Here is a 20,458-nt window from a genome sequence, read left to right as displayed (position 1 = left end):
CTTGGCATGGCTGGGCAAAGGCTTGTGGAGAGGTGCTGCTTCTGCAGCGGCTTGCTGAACTTTTTGTTATGGAAGGAAATGCTGTGTGATTATGGTTCTGGCACTGGCAAGCTGACCTTTGGCTCAGGGACCAGGCTGTCCATCCAGACCAGTGAGTGTGCAGCTTGCCATTGTTCTTCCATATGCCTCTCTTGCAAACAGGGTGTTTTTATATTCTTCCTTTTGTGTTAACTTTGCACACCTGAAATGCCTTCTCTCCCATCACAGGCTCTGAGAATGCTTTCAGATGTAGTCTTTAATGAGGTTGTGGCTGGACAGAGGAAATCTCAGCCTGAGGTCTTCACAATTTTTGGAGAAGTGTCAGCTGTGCCTTTCTGGAAAGGTCCTTGTCAGCCAGACTAATGGCTGTAGCAATGTAGCAGAAATTTAGTGAAAACCTCTTACTTGCCTAGGGTGTAAGCGAAACTGGTGCCAGTACAGCTAGTGGAGGTGTCACCAGCTGGGAAGTAACCCTCTGGGAATCTGTAAAGTGCTCTGCTGTCCTGTCAATGGCTTCAGATTCACTTTTGGCTCAGGTACTAAAGTCACCGTCTTGGCAAGTAAGTGGGTTAATGTCTGCATATTGCAATCTCATCCGAATGCTATGTTCTAAGGCTGTGCTGTGTCTTGGTGATAAAAAGAAAAGGCTAGTTGAAATGTGTAGTACTGATTGAAATACTCTTGTAGTTCTTGCACTGGAGAAAAAACCTACCTGTATATAGAAATCTGGACTGATAGGAAGGTGGGCTTCATCAGTTACTCACACCCTAGAATGTGTTCCTGTTTTTATTCCCATTTCTTTTTGCCATTCCAGTACAACAGTGGCTTGGGGCAGGGATCATAAAGGAGTAAGTTCTTCTCATCTTTGATACATGACATGACTATAATCCTGCTAGTTATTCCCATGTATTTGAACATGGGAAAAAGTATTTGGCAAAAAGAGGCTAGAGGAGATCTGTGGAAACCTATATGAGTATTTAAAGCTTCTTGCAGAGCCGGATCCATGACTGACTTTATCCAAGCCCTCCAACACACACTGAGGTTGCTGGATGAAAAGGACCATTTTGTAATGTCCTGTCACATAGTGCTATTACTGGAGGACAAAGAAAACTCACATGGGGAATTGGAACCAAATTTCATGTTACTCCAGGTGAGCTGTCTCTTCTCTGAATCAAGCTGGACTTAGTATAGATGGTATTGTACTCTAGCTTCAAAAGTAAGTGTAGTGGCTTTGTGGAGCAATTTGGGATTTTTTTAGTATTCCCTGGAAAGAAGTGGTAGATTTCCTATTTGACCAATGTGTACCAGCAAAGTGTCCATCCTGCAGAAAGGAAGGAATTGGAAAGTGAAAAAAAAGTGAAATACAAGAACAGAGATGTGTGTGTATGGGGAAAATATCTAGCGGTCTTTAGTGAATGGTGCCAGTTTGGATTTGTCAAGGATGGAGGTGGAAAGGGAATTGCCTTGTGACCCTTCCTTGTGGTATTACTGAGACTGATGTGCAGAGAGGAAAAAGAATAAGCAATGGATGTGGAGGTTAGACGTAGTGCATTGCAAGCCTGTGCATGCAGAATTGTGGGATTTCCTTGAGGAATGTTATTCAGGTGCATTGGGGTGGATAGGAGTGTACAAAGGTTTTTGCTATGGCAAACAACACAGTGTCTATGAATGTCTACCAACTTACGTTTGGACGTGGAACGAGGCTCACAGTAAAACCAAGTAAGATTTCTGAGATTTGGGACAATGAGCTGTTCAGTGGAAAAATTCAATCCACCCAAAGTCAATATTTGCTGGGAGAGTAGCAAAATGCAGTTCAGAAGCAGGCTGTTACTAAAAAATGGCAACAGTGATCTCTTGGTTACTATAGTATCTGCTGGGTATTGTAGAACAGGAGAGAGGGTCTACAGAGCAATGATGGAAATTAAACATGCTGTGGAGAGAAGACATAAAAATTGATAACTTCAGTAGGTGCATGCAACTGGTTTTCCTATTATGAGTAGCTTCATGCTTGCAGCATTGTCTATGCAAGCTCAGTGTTCTCTTTTCCTTCCACAAGTTTTAATAAACTTGTTTGGAGTAGGAACTAATCTTATTTCTCCAGACCTGTGAATTTTGCAAGTTAGGTAAAGGCCTAACTATTGGTTAGATACACTCAGGCTTGAAAAATAGTCACAGAAAACTCTGTAGTTTATATCTTCCTTTCATCTGGAATAAAATTATGAATAAGAAAATCGGTCCCTAACTTTAAAGGGGGGGGCGGTTCTGATAGCTGCTTGGATTTGGAGATAAACAATCCAACAACTGAAGGAAAGAAAATAAAATCCTTTGAAAATTGTGAGTATAATCTTTCCTAAGAAAGATTATTCCTAAGAATTCCTAAGAAACTTTCATGAGAATTTGAATCAGAAACCTCAAGCAAAAATTTTCACTACTTCAGTAATAAAATTTTCAGCCAGAATTGTAGATTCTTCAGAAGATTTTTTGCTTTCAAAAAACCCAATAGTTAAGAAAATAAAAGACTCTTAGAAGACTGCCAGAATAATTTTTTCCCCCATTGGAAGAGAGTGAAAGGAATTGTAAATGCTTCCCCTGTGGCTTAGATGTTGTGTCTGCTTTCCCAGAAATTAAATCCCATTTTCTTTTTGTGACGGACAGCAAACTGAATTGTGGTCTAGGTTTTGCAGAAGAATGGGAGAGAGGTGTCACTGGTGCTTGGATATTTTTTGCTCATTAACTAATGAATTAACTATGGTCTTGTCTTCCTTTTAATTTACAAACTCTTCAGGGACAGCAGTCTTTTATGGTAGACTTAAAGGAAGGATGCTGGGCTTTACAGTAACCAGTGGGTGAGGTTTTGATGCACTGTGCCCAAATCTCTGTTTTTCTATAAATGCATTTTCCCATTATGTATGACGTGCTTTACAGAACATTCCACAGGCTAAGCTAGTTTTTATCATGCAAAACTAGCTACTGCAGACTGGGACATTTGTACACTCCTGGCTCAATTAACCAAGTTTGGCTACAACTGGTTTCTCTTTGTGGTTTGGTGGTGTGGGTTTTTTGGTGGGATTTTTCTTCTTGTTTTTCCATTTACTAGCTCAGATGCAAAATTCTTTGAATGCATGGCCTCAATTCAGGTTCTGATATTTGATATTTCTTCATTATTTTTTTCAGCCTTTCTCACAATAACCATACTATTCAGGTCCTTCTGGTATCTAAGGCAACTCAGGTTCTCTGTGGCTCTGGATAATCAAAAACGGACTATATAGTGCACTTACAGAGTCCTTGCTTTTGTGTGTGTAACTGTATAAACATTAGTGATGAACTTGTGTTGCTGTAGAAGACCTAGTTCTGGAGAAAGATGGAAGGGAGATTTCTGTTGTGTTCTAAAGCACTGTGCAGACTTTGGAGCATGTGACAAGCTCATGTTTGGTAGTGGCATCCCTCCACAAAGTGGACCTAGCAAGAATTAATGCAGCATGAAGTGCAGCCTGCAAAGGAGGGTGGACATTCCAAGAGAATAGAGCAGAAAGGTAACACAGACTGGTGAGATGCAACAGCAGCAGTCAGAAAGCTTCTAAACACTGTCTTGTGTATGTTGTGTATGTGCACACTGATTGACAGATGCTGCTATTGTGTGGAGACAGAGGAAAGAATCAACAGAGTACTAACTAGGTGGTGGACAATAGCTAGACTAGTGAGTATCAGGAATTATGAAGCAAGCAATGGAATGTGGCTGAAGGAAGTGGTTTTTTTCACTATATGTGCTGTGGAGGTAGCCAAAAATGTTGGTTAGATTATTCCAATAAGAATCTTGCATTGCCATGTTCTCAAGTCTTAATCCAGTACATGGGCACACCAGTGCACCATTTTGCAAAGCATAGTGTCACAGTGTAAAACTGTGGGTTATGGCAAGCTTACATTTGGAGCTGGAACCAAACTCACGGTTTCTCCAGGTATGTCTGACTTCTTAAATGAGATTCCTCTTGGAACTGTTTCTTTCACTTTGCAAGTTATTTTGCCTATTTCACCACTCCACAATATGTTAGGGATAGGACTATAAATTTTCAACTAATATAAGAGCAAGTGATTTCCATGGCTGCATATGTATTTTCCCCTCCCTGTTTCTGATGATGAACTAGCCATAGCAGAAGTGTTACATCTGCAAGAGGATTTTTCTTGGAAGGTTCACAGGAATTGGGCTCCTAAATCAGAAACCTTCATGTAGAGGAGAAGGAAAGGGAAATCGGGAAAGCCAGCATGGGCCAGCAAAATGCAGAGTGATGAGACTAGTCTCATAAAGCTGTAGCAGGTAAAAAGGACTTTTCGTGAATCTTACGTGACTGCTAATATTTTAATATAAAAAGACTCTTAATTGTATGCAGATGCAAAATATAAGCTTGTATTGGGTCTTTGGACTCCTCAGTAAAGTTATAATGATGGGGGGGGGGTGGTGGTGTTCCGTTGTATTATGAGGCATTATATACATACTGGAATCTCAGGAAGCAAGCTTATCCTTGAGAATGATCACAGAATCACAAGTTTGTGAACACAGCCAGCTAGTGCTGAGGAGTGTGAAATTATCTTCCCTTCAACATCTATGTGAAGCTTGGAGCACATTAGAAGCGAAGCTCTGAAATTGTTGGAGAACAGTGTGACAAGTCTTAAAATCTAGGGGTGGAATAAATACCCAGACAGAGGGGAAAGAGGTAGAGAAGTAAAGTTCATTACTGAAGGACTTCTGTGGAAAGATGGAAAGGTGACCCTGACCACAAAATAATTTTCTTTGAATGAAAAAGCATGAAAAAAATGTGTGATTTGACAGTTACTGCCACAAGTGTTTGAAAAAAAAAAATCCCCCCAAACCCCCATGACTCTTCCCCTTGGAAAAGGGAAAGAAAGTAAGGCAGATCCTGAAATACCGATGTTTTTTTGTAAATATATCAATTTTTCTGAATTTCTTAAGAATAATTTCAGAAGCATTAATACCTAAATGCTTTGGGTTTACTTTTGAAAAATAATGTTTCCATTTCTTAAAATGGCAATGATTGTTAAAATAATTTCAAAATAATTGCATACTGAAAGTTAAAAACCACAGCAATATAAAGAAACTATTCATTCTGAATACCTCTGAGGAAATTCCTCATATTTCAAATGAGCCTCCTGGCCCTGTTCAAAAGCATCTGAGAAAAAGAAGAATCTCAGATTTATAAGAAGCTGTCAACAAGCCAAAGGAGCTATAAATCAAGGCTCTGCCTAAGTTCATTTACATGTCCCTAAATTTACTATTATGGTCATGTCTGTATTCGGCAGCTCCAGATCTCACTTTGGCCACACTGTAGAACCTAAGAGCTTCCTGAATGTATACGGAAAACTTACTGTTTAATGGCAGAACAAGCAATGGTCTTCCTCCCTCAAAGAAATTGCATACCAAAAAGTGTGCTTTCTACTTAAAAGCAGAACGGCAAATTTGTTCTGGAATCACTCTTGACTAATTCAGATGGCAAATCCAAGACAGTGGGACGATGGAGTTTGTATTATGCTATTGATCACTAGGTGAGCTGTGAAGTTATAGTAAATAAACTGATTTTTGAGAGAGGAAACTGACTGGCAGGCTAAATAAACAAGGAATGAGGTGAAGAATAGAACTTGTGATGTGGCTTTCTGGAAGCAATGGGATAAATATGATGGAGGAGAATATTAAGGAACAGTTGTTTGGAAGTTTGAAAGATGCAAAAAAACACATGAAAAGAAAGTTAGTTGGAAGAAAAATCCTAGATAGATGGATCTGTCTAATCTAGAGATAAATAGGATTTCTTTTGGTGGAGTTTTTCACTGTTGAAGGCTCCATTCAATAACACTCTGGAAATTGTAGAGGCCTGTGTTATTGTGTGGCTTTGGAGGTAGTTACAAACTCACATTTGGATCTGGGACGAGACTTCTGGTTTCTCCAGGTACATTTATCCTGATTTTTTGCCTAATTTGCGAGATTGGTGTGGATACACACCAAGATATGGGAAATGGCAGCTGTCAAAGTCATAGTAGCCTGACATCTCATCTTAACCAATGGAATTTTTTCCATGGCAGCTGTCCAAGCAGTCTTCCTTGAGGTAGCTGCTGGTAAGCATGTGCTTTCAGTGCTTTTCCATCAACTGCATTCCTGTGATAAACTAAGACAAAGCCTGGTTTTGCTTTTCTGTCAAGTAAGTAATGTGGAATTGTTTTCTCCTAGGGGTAAATGCATGCCACTTCCATTGGACTCAAGCAAAGAAATGCATGATATAAATGAAAATGCATTGAAATACCAGAATGGCTATGCCCTGGTTTCAGCTGGGATAGAGTTAATTTTCTACTTAGTAGCTGGTACACTGCTGTTTTGGATATAAGATGAGAACGATGTTGATAACACACTGATGTTTTAGTTGTTGATAAGCAGTGCTTGCTCTGAATCAAGGACTTTTCAAGTTTCCCATGCTCTGCCAGTGAGCAGGTGGACAAGAAGGTCGAAGGGAGCACAGCCAGGACAGCTGACTCAAGCTAGCCGAAGGGATATCCGTAACACAGAACATCATGCTCAGCATCTAAACTGGGTGGGGTGGGGTGGGGGGTGTGTTGGTTAGGAGCCGCTGATTGCTGCTCAGGGACTAGCTGGGCATTGGTCAGCAGATGGTGAGATATTATACTATGCATCACTTGTGTTTCTTCAGTTTTCTTCTCTTTTTGTTATCTCCCTTTTCATCAGAAGGAGGAGCAGGAGTAGTAGTATGTTTAACTTTTTCAGTTATTAAGCTGTTTTTATCTCAGCTCATGGGTTTTACCTTTTTCTGATTCTTTTCCCGATGACATCAGGATGGGAAGTGAGTGAGTGGCTGCATGGTACTTTGCTGGCTGGAGTAAAACCATTACAGGCTATATATAATATGTTGCTGGACATGAGCCATCAATGTGCACTCACAGCCCAGAAAGCCAACTGTATCCTGGGCTGCATCAAAAGAAGCATGGCCAGCAGGTTGAAGGAGGCATTTCTGCCCCTCCACTCAGTTCAGGTGAGGTGTACAGCTCTGGAGTCCTCAGCACAGAAAAGACATGGACCTGTTCAAACAAGTCCAAAGGAGGTCCAGGAAGATAATCAGAGGGATGGAACACCTCTCCTATGAGGAAAGACTGAGGGAGTTGTTGCTGTTTAGCCTGGAGAAGAGAAGGCTCTGGGGAGACATTACTGCAGCGTTTCCATACTCAAAGGGAGCTTGTAAGAAAAATGGGGACAGACTTTTCTGTCTGTTGCAATAGGACAAGGAGTAATGGTTTTAAAATAAAAGAGGATAGATTCAGATTAGATATTAGAAAGATTTTTTTTATGATGAGGGTGGCGATGCACTGGAACAGGTTGCCCAGAGAGGCGGTAGAAACCCCATCCCTGGAAACATTCAAAGTCAGGTTGGACAGGGCTGTGAGCAACCTGATCTAGTTGAAGTTGTCCCTGCTTATTACATGGGGATTGGAATAAATGACCTTTAAAGGCCTTTTCCAACCTAAATCATTCTATGATTTTGAAAATACCCACTTATGGTGATTATCACCATTTTAGCTGGTTTTTTGCTTGTAGCAGAATCCCACCAAGGAACAGTATGCTTCGTTTTGGTATTAGTGTTGGAATGGGCGTTGGCTGCCTTTTATCTGGCTTGTCTGATGTACAGATACTATATTATCCACAATATTGCAAGTGGATTCTGTTCACGACTGGGACTTGAATCCAGAGTTACTGCGCTGTCGTAGCTGCAAGGCCATACTTAATGCTTACTTCTGCTACTGCATATCTACGTAAGTGAGGGTATAGGAATCCTGACAGAGTTAGAAGGCTCAGATTGTCTTTACAACTGCCTGAGAAGCTCTAAGATCTAGAGAGGATTACAATGTGCCAGTGAAACCTGTAAGGAGATAACTGTAACCAAGATCAAAGGGGTTCTTGCAAAGTTTTCCTGGGTCATGTGAATTATGGGGGTGGAAAAGGATACAAGCTGGCATTAGGAACAGGAACCTTACTGGTGGTCAAGCCAGGTGAGTAGTAAATGGTGAAACATTGAGGAGGAAACTTGCACTGGAAGGCAGCGGCCCTAACTACACAGTACAGTGAACAAGAATTTTAGGTGATGTTGCAGATGGAAAAGCAGATTGTTCCTAGGACTGCCCTGCAAGGTGTAATACACAGTTGTAACCAGTGAATGAATGAACATTCTGTTCCTGATAATTTTCTAGTAGAGTTCTTTGGTACTTTGATGGTGACTTAAATCAATGTGTTTTGTCAATGCTGCCTTAAGTTATTCCCTGCTCTGGAATGTCTGTTGACCTGGTTGTCATGCATCGCAATAACCTGTCTACATTTTTGTAGAGACTGACACCAGTGTGTCAGTCAGGGTTATACGAAACTCACATTTGGAACCGGGACGCAACTTCTTGTTACTCCAAGTACGTTTGAGCTTTCTGTTTGGTATTAAGACTAGGACTTGCAAATAATTTTTTCCTTGGGTAGATGGACTAGGGATTTTTGTGGAAGGATGTTTCAACTTCTTTTCAGCTTCCTTTAACAAAAACCAGTTGGAATAGAGATGCTGTCTTGTAATCCAAGTAGTGCTTGGCTATGGTGTGGCAGTGACGCATTGCAGGAAAGAACTGCTAGAAAAAATGGTAATGTTCACACAGGCTTAACAGTCATGGCATGGTGCAGTCACACATAGAATGCTGCAAACAGTTCACACATGGTTGAATGCTACACAAACAGTTTAGCACTTTCATAGAGTTTCTGTCTTTTAAAGTTTTCGGACTTGATTTTTGCATGTTTAAATGCCATAGAGAGTGGATTTTTAAACTCAGCCTAAGAGCATATGCCATGATATTTTGGTTCATAAATCCAGAAATGAAGTCCCCTACTATATCTATAAAAACTGATGTTACAGGGTGAGCAGTCAGGAACTAGAAAAATTGTATTTGGAAGGGGAGCTACAATTGTGATGTATGGTAACTCCTTTCCTTTCCTCAGTTATATTTTAAAATACTTTAGAAACTTGAAAAGATGAAATGAAATTTCAAATATCTTTGTGTGTCATCCTCTGGTAGACAGCTTTCTCACATATTTTGGATGAGGAGCCATTGGAATATGCAGCTGGTAGGCAGGAATTTATTGCAATGGCTTCTTGTTGAGCGGGAAGCCGAAAGATACAGTACATCTGTGTTTGGAAGAGGGACTAGATTTAACGTCAACCCAGGTGAATAAGATTTGGAGCAGGATGGGCTATGAAGGTATGAGAGCAGGAAGAGTGTCCACTGGTTAGTCTTTCTGAATAGGTCTACCTTTAGGGAGAATGAACATAAACACTAGATGATGAGTGGAGGAGTTAAGGCTGAAAGAAAATGAACCCAGGATTATTTATCAGCAGAGTGCTTGTGAAGATGGAGCAAGGAGATTTGGAATAGTGGGAAATGAGACAGCATCATTGACACTTAGGTTCATGATGCTGGCATATCAACTTCTGAGTCTTGGTGGACAGTAGTAGTGTTTTGCCTTAAATTGAGGGGGGGGGGGGGGGGCGAAATTCAGAGATACCTCTGGTTCATGGTTAAGTCTTAGTTTCACACTGCATTGTGAAGAAATTTTCCAGGTGGCTTAGACTAAAGTATTTGCATGATTCAGACTGAGGTGAGTGGGAATCTGGAGCTAGGAGAGTAATTTTTGGAAATGGCACAAATCCCAAATAAGTAATCTAATTAAATATACCCATTAAATAGACTGATCAGGAAAGAATATGATTTTGCTGTGAAACAGACATCTACATCTGAGGCAATTCCTCAACTGTAAGATCAAAAGTTCTTCTGCCTTTTTGCTATCAACATAAAAATTACCTTCCACTTTTTTTTTTTAGACTAGGATTTTAGATTGATTCTTTTGAATGCTTTTTTTCTTACTCATTAAACAAATGTGGCTGGTGTGGGGTTTTTTTTGTTTGTTTGTTTGTTTTTTTGGCTGGTGCTACATGAATAGCTAATCTCTAATTCAGAAAGTTTCTTCTTTTTTAGTTCACATTGTTTGAATTGAGGGTTGGACTAAATGACTTTTAAAGTCCCTTCCAACTCAAACCATTCTAAGAGTTTATAAATTTTTTCCTAGAAACTAAAACTGTGGCATATAAAATTGAAAACTTGTTCTGGAAATGTAAAACCCACTCTGATTCTCGAAGAAAAAGCATGCAAAGGTATTTTGTGAAAGTGACAGGTTCTCAGGAGGTTCATGAGCAACCATTTCAAGTCTTTTTGTTTCCAGACAATGGTTAGATAAATGGATTAAGCCATCTCATTCACCTGTGAGCTTTAAAGGGTGGATTAGATAAGCAGAATTGTTCATTCTGATCCCCCAAAATCTTTCTTTAACATTGTTGACAGGAGCAGCAAAGGAAATCATAGTAAATCTTTCCTGCAGTTTAGGTGATGCATGAGTAAATCTCTACATGAACACAAATAAGGCATTGTTTCCCACTATGAAATGTAAGGAAACTTAATCTCAACTTTTCCTTAATGTGGACACATGCTATAAGCTCAGAATTTATCTTGTTTTGATACTAGAGAACTATTTAGTCCATTGAACACTTAATTTCTCCTTATATACTGGGTATTTTCCTCTACTAATTCAGCTTTAGTCTTGGTTCAGCTAGAAATCTTCCTCTTTAAAGGTTTGTGAGAAAGGCCTTGGATGGTTTTTGTGGTTTGACTTCCTCAAGTGTAATTACAGAGGCAACAACAAACATATTTTTGGGATGGAGACCAGAATGATGCTTGAACCCTGTAAGTGAAGCAATATACTCACATTTGCAAATATTGAATCTCTGTGCAGTCTTTGTACTTCAGATGACTTAGCTGATGCTGCACTAGGATCTGGCGTCTTTTATCTGAATGCCTCCAGACACAAGCACTGGAAGTCTTGAGAAAGGTTCAGATACCAAATGTGGACATCTAGCCTTGCGGCTGACATCCTATCATCCATGCAGGGCCAGCAGATTTCACAAAAGACCTCTGGTAGAGCTTTTGGAACCTCCATTGGAGGACAGCTGGAAGACATCACTAAAGTGCTTGTTAAGTCATTAGAGTTGCTCCTTTATGGTCAGGATTAGCCTGTATGAGTATGTGAGGGGGCATATATTTCCTCTGAGTTGGGCCATAGCTCCAGATTTACTCTAGCCATGGAATACTGTGTCTCAGGTTGAGGAATGGTAAAAGGATCAAAGACCCCTATCACACCAATTCCAGTCTGACCAGAGATTCAGAGTTTGCTTTGGCAGGAATGGAGAATGAGAGAAATCTCTGTGTAATACAAGCTGTTAAACCACTTCAGGATTACTACTGCAGCTTGTTTGGAAAAAAAGCCGTATGTCTCAGTCTGATGTTGGAACAGACTTCTACTGCTGTCTCCCTGAAATCAGACTCTGGAATTGGCTTCCTCTGTAGACTGGTCAGGAATAGCATTTCAACAGCTCCTGTTCTTCATCTGGAAGATATCCTTCAGTAAAGATGAAATTAGGCAGGGTGGACAGCTAGGAGTATCATGATTTACTTCTCAGTCTTTCCTGCAAATACCTATCTTTTTTTTTTCTTTCTTTCCTGCAAATACATAGTCATAAATATCTATACAGTATCTCCAACACATCCGCCAACTCATTGAGACAGAATAATAGGAAACATAGGTCACAGTGCTGTGGTCGTAATAGCTGATATTTACCAAGACTATCTGCAGACTTTCAAAACAGTGTGCAAATATGCAAAGGAATTTACCAGAAAAAGACTCTAGTACCAGAACAAAGCCAGCAGCCACTCTGAGCAAGAATGAGAAATGAGTATTTTGCAAAACAGATGGTGCTGAAGCTGCCTGAAAAACACAGAACTTGTATTTTTATCTGCTCAAGATACAAGCACTGCACAGATTGAAAGGGAGAAAAACACCTTAATTTGGAGAAAGGTAGATAGGTAGCTTCTCAGAAAGCATCATACTCATTATGAGAGAGAAGCAGAACAGCTCTATCAGTTCCTCCTCTTCTGTTTCATATCCATGTACTCCACGACAACGATGTACCCTGGTTTATCTGTACTTTATACAGGGATCTACCATCAAGCTTTTAATCTGCTCCTATCTTCCTCTCTCTAACAGACAATCACTGAAATCTATTTCTAAAACAGTAACTGGGAGTATGGGACGTGAGGAGTGGGGTTGAGGGAGTCAGAACGTACATTAGGCCATATCCTGTGTAGTTTAGAAAAAGACAATCTCATCAGGTTTTTCAAAGCCAGGACAAAGCTGGGATAGGTGAACTGCAATTCAGAAGGGCCAGAGAATGAACCATTAGGCTTTGTGGATTAGTTTTTTTCTGAGATCGTACTAATAAAGAAGTATGGCTATTTCTCTGAGGTGCTGACAACTGGCAACTGAGCAGATGAAAAGCACTTACCTCAGTAATAGAACTAGGATCTTCACTTGTATAAGATATTGAGACACTTTCTAAAAGCCAAGATTTAGTCCAAACTGTCTGCATAGGAAGAAATTCAAATTTCTTCTTCTGAGAGATATGCGGTCTTTAGTATTTCTAAAATATAATAATTTCTACAAAATAATAAAATACAATTTTAGTATTTCTACAAGACCCTATACAATACGCTACAATACACTACTTCTCAGTGCGGTGTGTGAACAGGGACAAAGCAAATATTAATCTAAACTCTCAATCCTACATGATAACACTTTGTTAGTTTATAAATGTGAACTGAAGCTCCGGTTCAAACCTGTGATTGTGAAGTCAAATGGAAAATGCAGCCAGAGGGGTGCTGAGAGCCCCAAATCTGCATCTTGACTACAGTATGTTTTTAATGATATTTCATCTGTTCGTTGTTAGAGCACTGCAATGCACATGCCATTTTACTATTACACATGAACAAAGATTTAGGAAAGCACCTTTTCAAAGAATAAGACTTCAAGAGCTGGACAAGATGAAATGTATGCTTAAAGTATAAGTTTACAAAGCTAAATGCGCATAAAAGAATTTAACCACAGGTAGCGTTTTGATATGTGTGGAAAATCCTAGTCTGACTTGCTAGCAGATTTGAAGCAAGAAAACAGAAATAGATGCCAGGTGTCATATCTGCAGCCTTTAGTTCCCCAAACACCTCTTTTACAAGGTAAAATCTAGTAAAAAAAAATCTTGCACCACTGTCAGATGGTGAAACATAATGAAACATTAATCTGTTTTGTCTTTCTTTCCCTAAATACAACCATGTGTTCTTTGCAGTGGCTTTCCTAGCTTTCTCCCATAGGAACAAAATTAGCTAAACTGCTGGTAAATGTGGACATCCTTAAGACTTAGTAGTTTATCCACAGTCCCGCAGGACAGGCAAAAGAAGTGGAAATTTGAATGTCAGTGGTGGATTTGACTACACATTTGCAGAAAAGGCAGAATGTCCCTGAGCTGCTCAGTTCTTTCCAGACACATTACATGTCATTGTAGCAGTGAAGCAAGAGTGCTCTCTGCCCATTACACACAAGTCCTGGATGCACCCCAGACAAGATCCAAAAGGAAGCCAAGGCTGCAGAGCAAAGTGGACTGAGCTGTTACAGAGAGGGATGACTAGGTTAGATATGGACATCTAGAGTGTGGGTGCCCACGTGAGTATCATTTGAGATGTTCTAGGGATCTTGCCTGATGACTTTCTCTGTCTCACAATATAAATCAACATAAGTCTCATGTAGCTCTTGCATCATCTGCTGTGGATGCCTTGGTTCTCTAAAGGTGTCCTAGTACAAGATCCCTATGACCAGGCAACTTCCCACCGGAATCATGCAAAAACCTCACATAAGTGTCTGTATATTAAATTGAAGTAACTATGACTGTGTACTCTCATCTAATGCCTCTTCTCCATTTTCAGATGTTACACCATCTCCTTCGGTATACAAGCTGATCTCTAAAGATGATGAGGATTTGGAAATGTGCCTTATCACAGATTACTCCCCTGGAAAGCTTAAAGGGACTGATAAGCAGACAAGTGCTGTTGTGGAGGTGACAACATCTGAGAGCAAACCAGAAGCGAGCTACCTGTCAACGTACTGGGCCAAGAAAGATAAAATGTGGTGTGGTGCAAATCATGAGGGCTTTGGAGAACTGGAGGCTGAGGATCCTGAAAGTGGTAATGGCATTGTTGGATGTGTGTACATGGCTAAAGTACTCTGGTGTCTGTGCTATTAGTATGAGCATGACTTGTTCACGTCTCCCAATCCTGCAAGCAATGCTGAATTATGCTTCCACACTCCAGAGGAATCTTGCCTTGTTGCTCTCTTTTGCCTTCCTCCTTGATGGAAACAAGATTAAGGGTCAAGTAGACTGTCACAGCAGAGAGATCTTAAAATCACACTATGGGGATTAAAAAGCTTGAAATTCCTTTGTCTGATGAGACACCAAAGTTTAATTAGAACATATGTTATGCTTGTCCTGAAAACAGCAGAAATGGGTGTTTATGGGAGGGTTTACTGGCCAGAAACTCTAATCCAGCCCTTCTAAGTAGAGGTAGCTCTATGAACTTATGAAGAAGTACCTTTCTGTTATTAATTAAATTTATTGTTACTATCTGCAGGTGCCAGCACTGTCTGCGTTACAGGGATATCTCTACACTTCAGGACAGGTATGTACACAGCATTTTAGGAGTAAACTTGACCTGATTAGAGGAAATGTCTCCCCAGGTTTTTGCTAATGTTCCTTGTTTGCAGAATTCCTGTTGGAGCAAAAAAATCAGACTGGAAATTTCCAAAAGGGCCCAACAGGCTTTAAACATCAAGGCTGAAAGTCATTGGGTTAATGTAGTCTTCTGGATCTGAGCTGGTAGTTTTATGTGACCAGTGTAAGCCAGTGCCTACCTGCTTATGCTAGGACCAGCCAAACAACTACACCCCATCACATAATGATTTAAGGTACTGATATGAGTCAGCCTTGCTGGATGTTTGTCTGCATTTCACACTTCAAAAGCATTGTTTTTATTTTTGGTTGTACAAGCACCTAATAAACAAGGTGGTTTCTCCAGTGTGTGCTCAGAAGCAGGGTTGCAGTAAAGATACTGTGCACCTCAGCAAGCTTTGCTGCAGCTCATGGCTGTGGGAGTATACTAGCCAGTGCTGGAGCCTAAGCAATTGCGGTTCCTGCTAGTTCAAAGGAGCTGAGCCTGCCTTTGCACTTGCCCTGTTTGCATAATAGCTGTACTTTTGCAAACATGCAGCCTTGCTGAGAAGGAAACAGCCAAATGTTCACAAAATACCACTTCAGAAAAATACTCATCAGTAATTTGGCTGATTTGATCAGTCATTTCAGACAATTTGTCAAAAAGAAACATAAAGTGACTTTTTGATGACATCTCCCTTCTTCCCCAACATAGATAAATGTATTTTCAAATGAAAATGGCTTTGCAATTTAAGATTAATAGAAAAACCAAATAGACTTCGTGTTCTTTGAATAAAATGTTGAATAACTTGTTTTCTCCTTGCCCATCTTAAAAAATTTTAGGGAGACGGAGGAGGGATGCCTCTAGCATCCTGGGTTCATAATACTCTGTAATTAGATCAGCTAGATGTTGGCAGACTTGCATATTGGATAATTAAGTGGCTATTGAATGAAAACCTGGCCCTTGAAACATGAGCTGGAAGAAATTAAAGTCTATCAGTCAGAGAGTCCTGCTCACTGTCTCATTAGCCTTCCCACTAGCTGACTCAATCATGCAAAATGGAACAGCTTCATTAAGAAGTGCTTTTAAATCTGTCTGGAAGTGAGGATATCTCAGTGAGGCTGTCCTGTGACTTTCATTCTTTATTACTTTTACAGATGAAAATCTGAACATGTTGTCCTTATCACATCTGAGCCTGAAAATAATTTTAATGAAAGTAATAATTTTTAATGTGCTGATGACGATGCTTATGCGGAAAAAAAAGTGAGTATGCACGGGGATGGTAAGACCTCTGACAGAAAACATCTCAATCAGTTCATTAGCTATGATGTTTCTTCTCTCTGTAGTAACTGTTTGTGCAGTCTATCCATATACCTTATGTCTACCAACAGTAAGATGCCTCTGCTCCTTTGGCCATATCACTGGTTTTGCACACCCCTCAAGTCTGTATACTTTTCCTTATCCACCTGCAAATTTAACTTTTTTCTTCTTTCTAGACATCTCTTTCATCTATTTCTACATCCACCTCTTCCCTTGTCTGCATTCATCCATCAGGTTCATCCCCTGACATCAGGGAGTTTGATGTTTATTGACTTTAAGACCTCAGACCTAATATATTAGTTTTAGTGCAGTGTCTCTTTCTCCTCTTTCTATTGTGTAGACACTTCAGGTCCACAACTGTGTAGCTGCGACTGTATCCCAAATAATGACTTTAAAATACTTTTATTTTTTTAACAGGAATGAAAGTAACCAGATGGTGCAGTCCTGAGGTACCAAAAATACCTGCTAAAAAATCCTTACCAGAGCATCGTGTACAAGAGGGAACACAGGCATTCCTGTTGCAAGGGATATCACTTGCTTTTTCTGTGTATCTTGCCAGCCATTGTAGTCTAAATCACTTTATTTGCTTTGTTATAAAACTACTCAAAAATAAGCTTTAAATGTTCAGCATTCTGCTCCCCTAGATGCCTGACTGGTTTAGCATGACAATACCTCTTTTTGCATGAAGCATAGTTTGCTGTAACTATAAATTGCCAAACATTATTACTTGCATTAAAATTACACATGATTTCTGCTCGGGACGGTGTTGTTTATTGAAAACTGCAAGCTAAATATCACTTGAATGTGAATTTTTCAACTCTTGGTAGCTTGCAGGTATGCAGGTATTAGTGTAGCCCCACAGACACCATTTCAGTTGCAAATGAAACACTCTGAAAAGCAAAGGGAGGCTTGAGGGGCTAGGAACCATGTCCTGCTATCTTTTGCTAGATCGGAGCAAGGTATCCTCCCGCAACCCCCACCCGGCAAGATATGCTACTAGGTCTCCAGAAGTCCTGAATTTCCTGAATTCAGTGAAATTCTCATTTCATTATCACCAAACAAAATAACGTTTTAAAGTATTTTTTAAAGTTTATCTGGCCTTAAGATTTTCTGAATTTAAACCAGCTTAAGATTTGGCTTTGGTTTAGTAAAAACGCAAACTACTTTTATTCTTTTTGTTTAACAACCTTAGATTTCCCAATTTCTTTTCATACTCATTGCATAAAACTATACTGAAATATCTACCTGTTCATGCGTACACATCTTGGAAATAGTGCATGCATATGAAATTTGTACATTGTTAATTCTTGAATTGTACTAGCAACCACACTGATGTCTTGGCATTTCTTTAGGCCTTTGGCTGTGATCAAACAATTCTTATAAAAAATAAGAAACTTATTTGTCTTTTCCATCTGTAGTTTGAGGAACTTGTTTTACCCTTCAGATGAGCTTTAGGAATGAGACTGGCTTTTGGGGTGAAGGAGGGAAGGGGCATCCAGACACTGCTCTTCAGCATGACTTGGACCCCAGCACTGGATCCACTGCTGGGACAGGGACAAAGTCCCTTTCCATGACATCCTTGCTGTGTCTGGGTGATAATAGCACGGCTGGCTTGGAGAGAGGTGAATGGAGCAGAGAACTTCTCCAAGAGTAGACTCTGTGCTATGTGAAGATAATGGTAAAATATGGCTTCCCCACAGTAGGAGAACTAGTAAGTGGTCCAGGTTCTTGAAGGCAGATGTCTACTGCTATGAAGAACACAGGAGCTTGAAGCTCCCTGCCTGTATATGTCCCCCACTCCCAAGCACTGCTAGAGAACAAGGTACCTGCTTTGCATTAACGACACCAACTGACCGGATTGTGTCTCCAGGTTCTGTCTCACTGGCAAGACTGATAATCAAATTTTCTCCTTTTGGGACATCGATTGGCCATCGATTTCTCTGTCTTCTTCTGAAGCACCAGAGATTGCTCTGGAAAGAAACACATCCTCCCTGCAAAGCTTGAACCTTGCTTGTACCTCACACCAGTGCCCAAACTGAGTGGCAGGGAAAGCCTTACCAGACTGATGGGGGTGATTCCCCCTCATGGGATATTTCTCACCCTGCTAGATTCACAGCCGTTGCAAGGAACTCTGATTTTGGAAAGGCTTACGCTTCAGATACTTTTAGTCAAAAGCCCTGGTGCTTCATGGGGGAGAGGGTTTCTATCTGAAGACCATGCCAGCATCCCTGCCACAGGATCTGACTGAGCAGCAACACAAAAAAGTCTCCCTGGTCTCTGCTATGGTGCTGCCACCTGATCATTTAGCAGATGGTCTGTCACAGGGTGGCAAGTTACTGACCCCCTCCTGCCAAGGAACAACTTCAAACTGTCTGGGTCTATTACCCTGATTATTTGATAGTACAGATGTTCAGGGATTCATTCTCTTGCCTTTCCCTTGACACATCAATCTCTAATTTCTCTCTAGCTGTAGAAAGCCCACAGCCCTTTAAACGCTAAATTCCAGGCAGATTTTGAAGCTTACAGTTTCATTCATGATGAGGTCTACCAGTCACAAGACAGCTTGATGAAGCTGCCTAAACCATATTTGAATTACAAAACAAGTCATTGCATTTGACAGATTTCCAACTGATTAACCTCATTCCAGAAACCTTCAGAGATGTGGAAGAAAAGTTCCCACACTCATTTACCTTTAGCATCACTTTTTAAAATTAATATCCATGTTAAATTTTTTGTGTTGCATTTCAAACACATTCTCAGCCATATATATGGTCAAAGAGGAAGGACAGTGTGCTGCTTTTGTTTCCACATCTCAGTCTTTTCTCCTCCAGGTTGAACCACCTAAGTGATAAGATCTGCCAAGTGGCAAGCTGAGTGTACAGGTAAAGACTTTTTACTAAAGTAACTCTTCGCATGTGATCGGCAAAACACTGAATTTGTAGGTCTAGTTCAAAGATACTTTCAGATATTAGGTTTTCAATCTCCCACCACTGCAATGTGCTCTCCCCCCTTGTCCCCCACCCCCCTGACCCAACTTTGTGCTTTCTTGTTTATTTCAAGAAAGAAAAACCACAGTGCAAAGCAAAGGCAGGAAATAACACAGTAGGACAGGACGTGGAAGGGGTCTCATGGCCCAGGTGGGGCAGGAAGGGGATGCACCACCAGTTCCATGACGCCACAGTCGAGATCTGGGTCACCTTTTGATTCTACTCTACGCCCTACCGCAGAAACCACTTCCTCTGGAAAGTGGAGCACAAACAAGGGGTGGGGGGAGCAGGGCTGGTGTGACATGTGGCACGGAGGAGGAAAAGCATGTGGAAAAGAACAGCAGCCGTTAGACCACAAGCCACAGTCAAATGAGATTAAGGTACCCTCCCTTTCTGTCCCCTCACCGCAGCCTACGCTTTGGTCTGGGAGGAGTTGTTTTGGGTACAGCAGAAAAGATTGAGCTATGTATAGCATAGGCAGAAGAAAGAAGGAGAGAAAATACATTATAAAGTGTGGTGGGGAGAGACCTTAGAAGTGTGTATGATTTCTGAATTTGCTGATAGGCTTCTGCACCCTGTGATACAGGCTGTTAATCTGTGCAGAAAAATCTTTTCGCTTCTCCTTACCCAAAACAGAAAGGAGGAAGGTGGAGCAGGTCAGAGAGTCCTCTCACATTTACAGGAAAAGAGATGTTGCCATAGTCCATCTCTATCACCCTTTCCCCTATGACAGCTCCTGCCCCTGATACCCACCCACCTGTGAGTGAGAGATGAATTTGCATCTTTTCTGAGGGTTTTATTGAAGGAAGAACCCTCCTTGACATTTTTCATCTCTCAAACATAGCTCTGTACATGAAACAGCCGCTCTTCTTGCCCTCTTCCATAGTGTGAGTAGGGACCCAAGCACGGTTGTTATAAGCAAGGCACAGCGTTTGAAGGTATCTATAGAACTGTTGAAGCTTATTCAGATATGGGAGTAGCTCTAATAGGACCTGAACTCTAGTGCTGAGTTTATGGCAACTAAAGGCTTTGCAAGCCGGTAAAAAACAGGTGGGGTGGGGACAGCCCCCCCCCCCCCCCCCCGCAAACCCCACGTTTGTTCCTTTTCTGCAGACTCCCGTGCAGTTCTTAGACGTGGCCACAGGAGGGTCCCAGCCTGGAGCTCTCTCTAAAGCCAAACCGTGGGGAGACCGAGTCGCACAAACCTGCAGGGAGGCACTCGCAGCTTGCAACAGCAGCAAAGGGGACAGCCTGAGCTGCTCCTCTTCCTGCAAACATACTGGGTGCCTGCCATGGGTCTGCCTCGGAGAGGGCCCTTCTTATGGGAAAGAAGGTCTCGGTGGGTCATTTACAATCTCTACATGCTGTCGAGTCCC

General features: G+C 41.0%; 1 protein-coding gene across 4 annotated transcripts in view; it reads left to right on the top strand.

The window, feature by feature from the left end:
* LOC130149110 (T cell receptor alpha chain MC.7.G5-like) overlaps positions 1–16,854 on the top strand; it is a 95,936-nt gene extending 79,082 nt beyond the window's left edge. For 3 of the 4 annotated variants that reach the window (XM_056338414.1, XM_056338415.1, XM_056338416.1), the window contains exons 4-7: positions 13,996–14,253; positions 14,698–14,745; positions 15,933–16,038; positions 16,513–16,854. In XM_056338414.1, coding sequence (XP_056194389.1) covers positions 13,996–14,253; positions 14,698–14,745; positions 15,933–16,038; positions 16,513–16,543 — 443 coding nt within the window. In that variant the 3' untranslated portion in view covers positions 16,544–16,854. Of the gene's footprint in view, positions 1–75; positions 152–13,995; positions 14,254–14,697; positions 14,746–15,932; positions 16,039–16,512 lie in introns of all 4 variants that reach the window. The other variant, XM_056338413.1, reaches the window with a different exon arrangement.
* Positions 16,855–20,458: the final 3,604 nt, after the last annotated feature.

Source organism: Falco biarmicus, chromosome 4, assembly GCF_023638135.1.
Source record: "Falco biarmicus isolate bFalBia1 chromosome 4, bFalBia1.pri, whole genome shotgun sequence".
Classification (NCBI taxonomy): Eukaryota; Metazoa; Chordata; class Aves; order Falconiformes; family Falconidae; genus Falco; species Falco biarmicus.
Note: the sequence above shows the minus strand (reverse complement) of the source record. Positions and strands in the feature narration are given on the sequence as shown.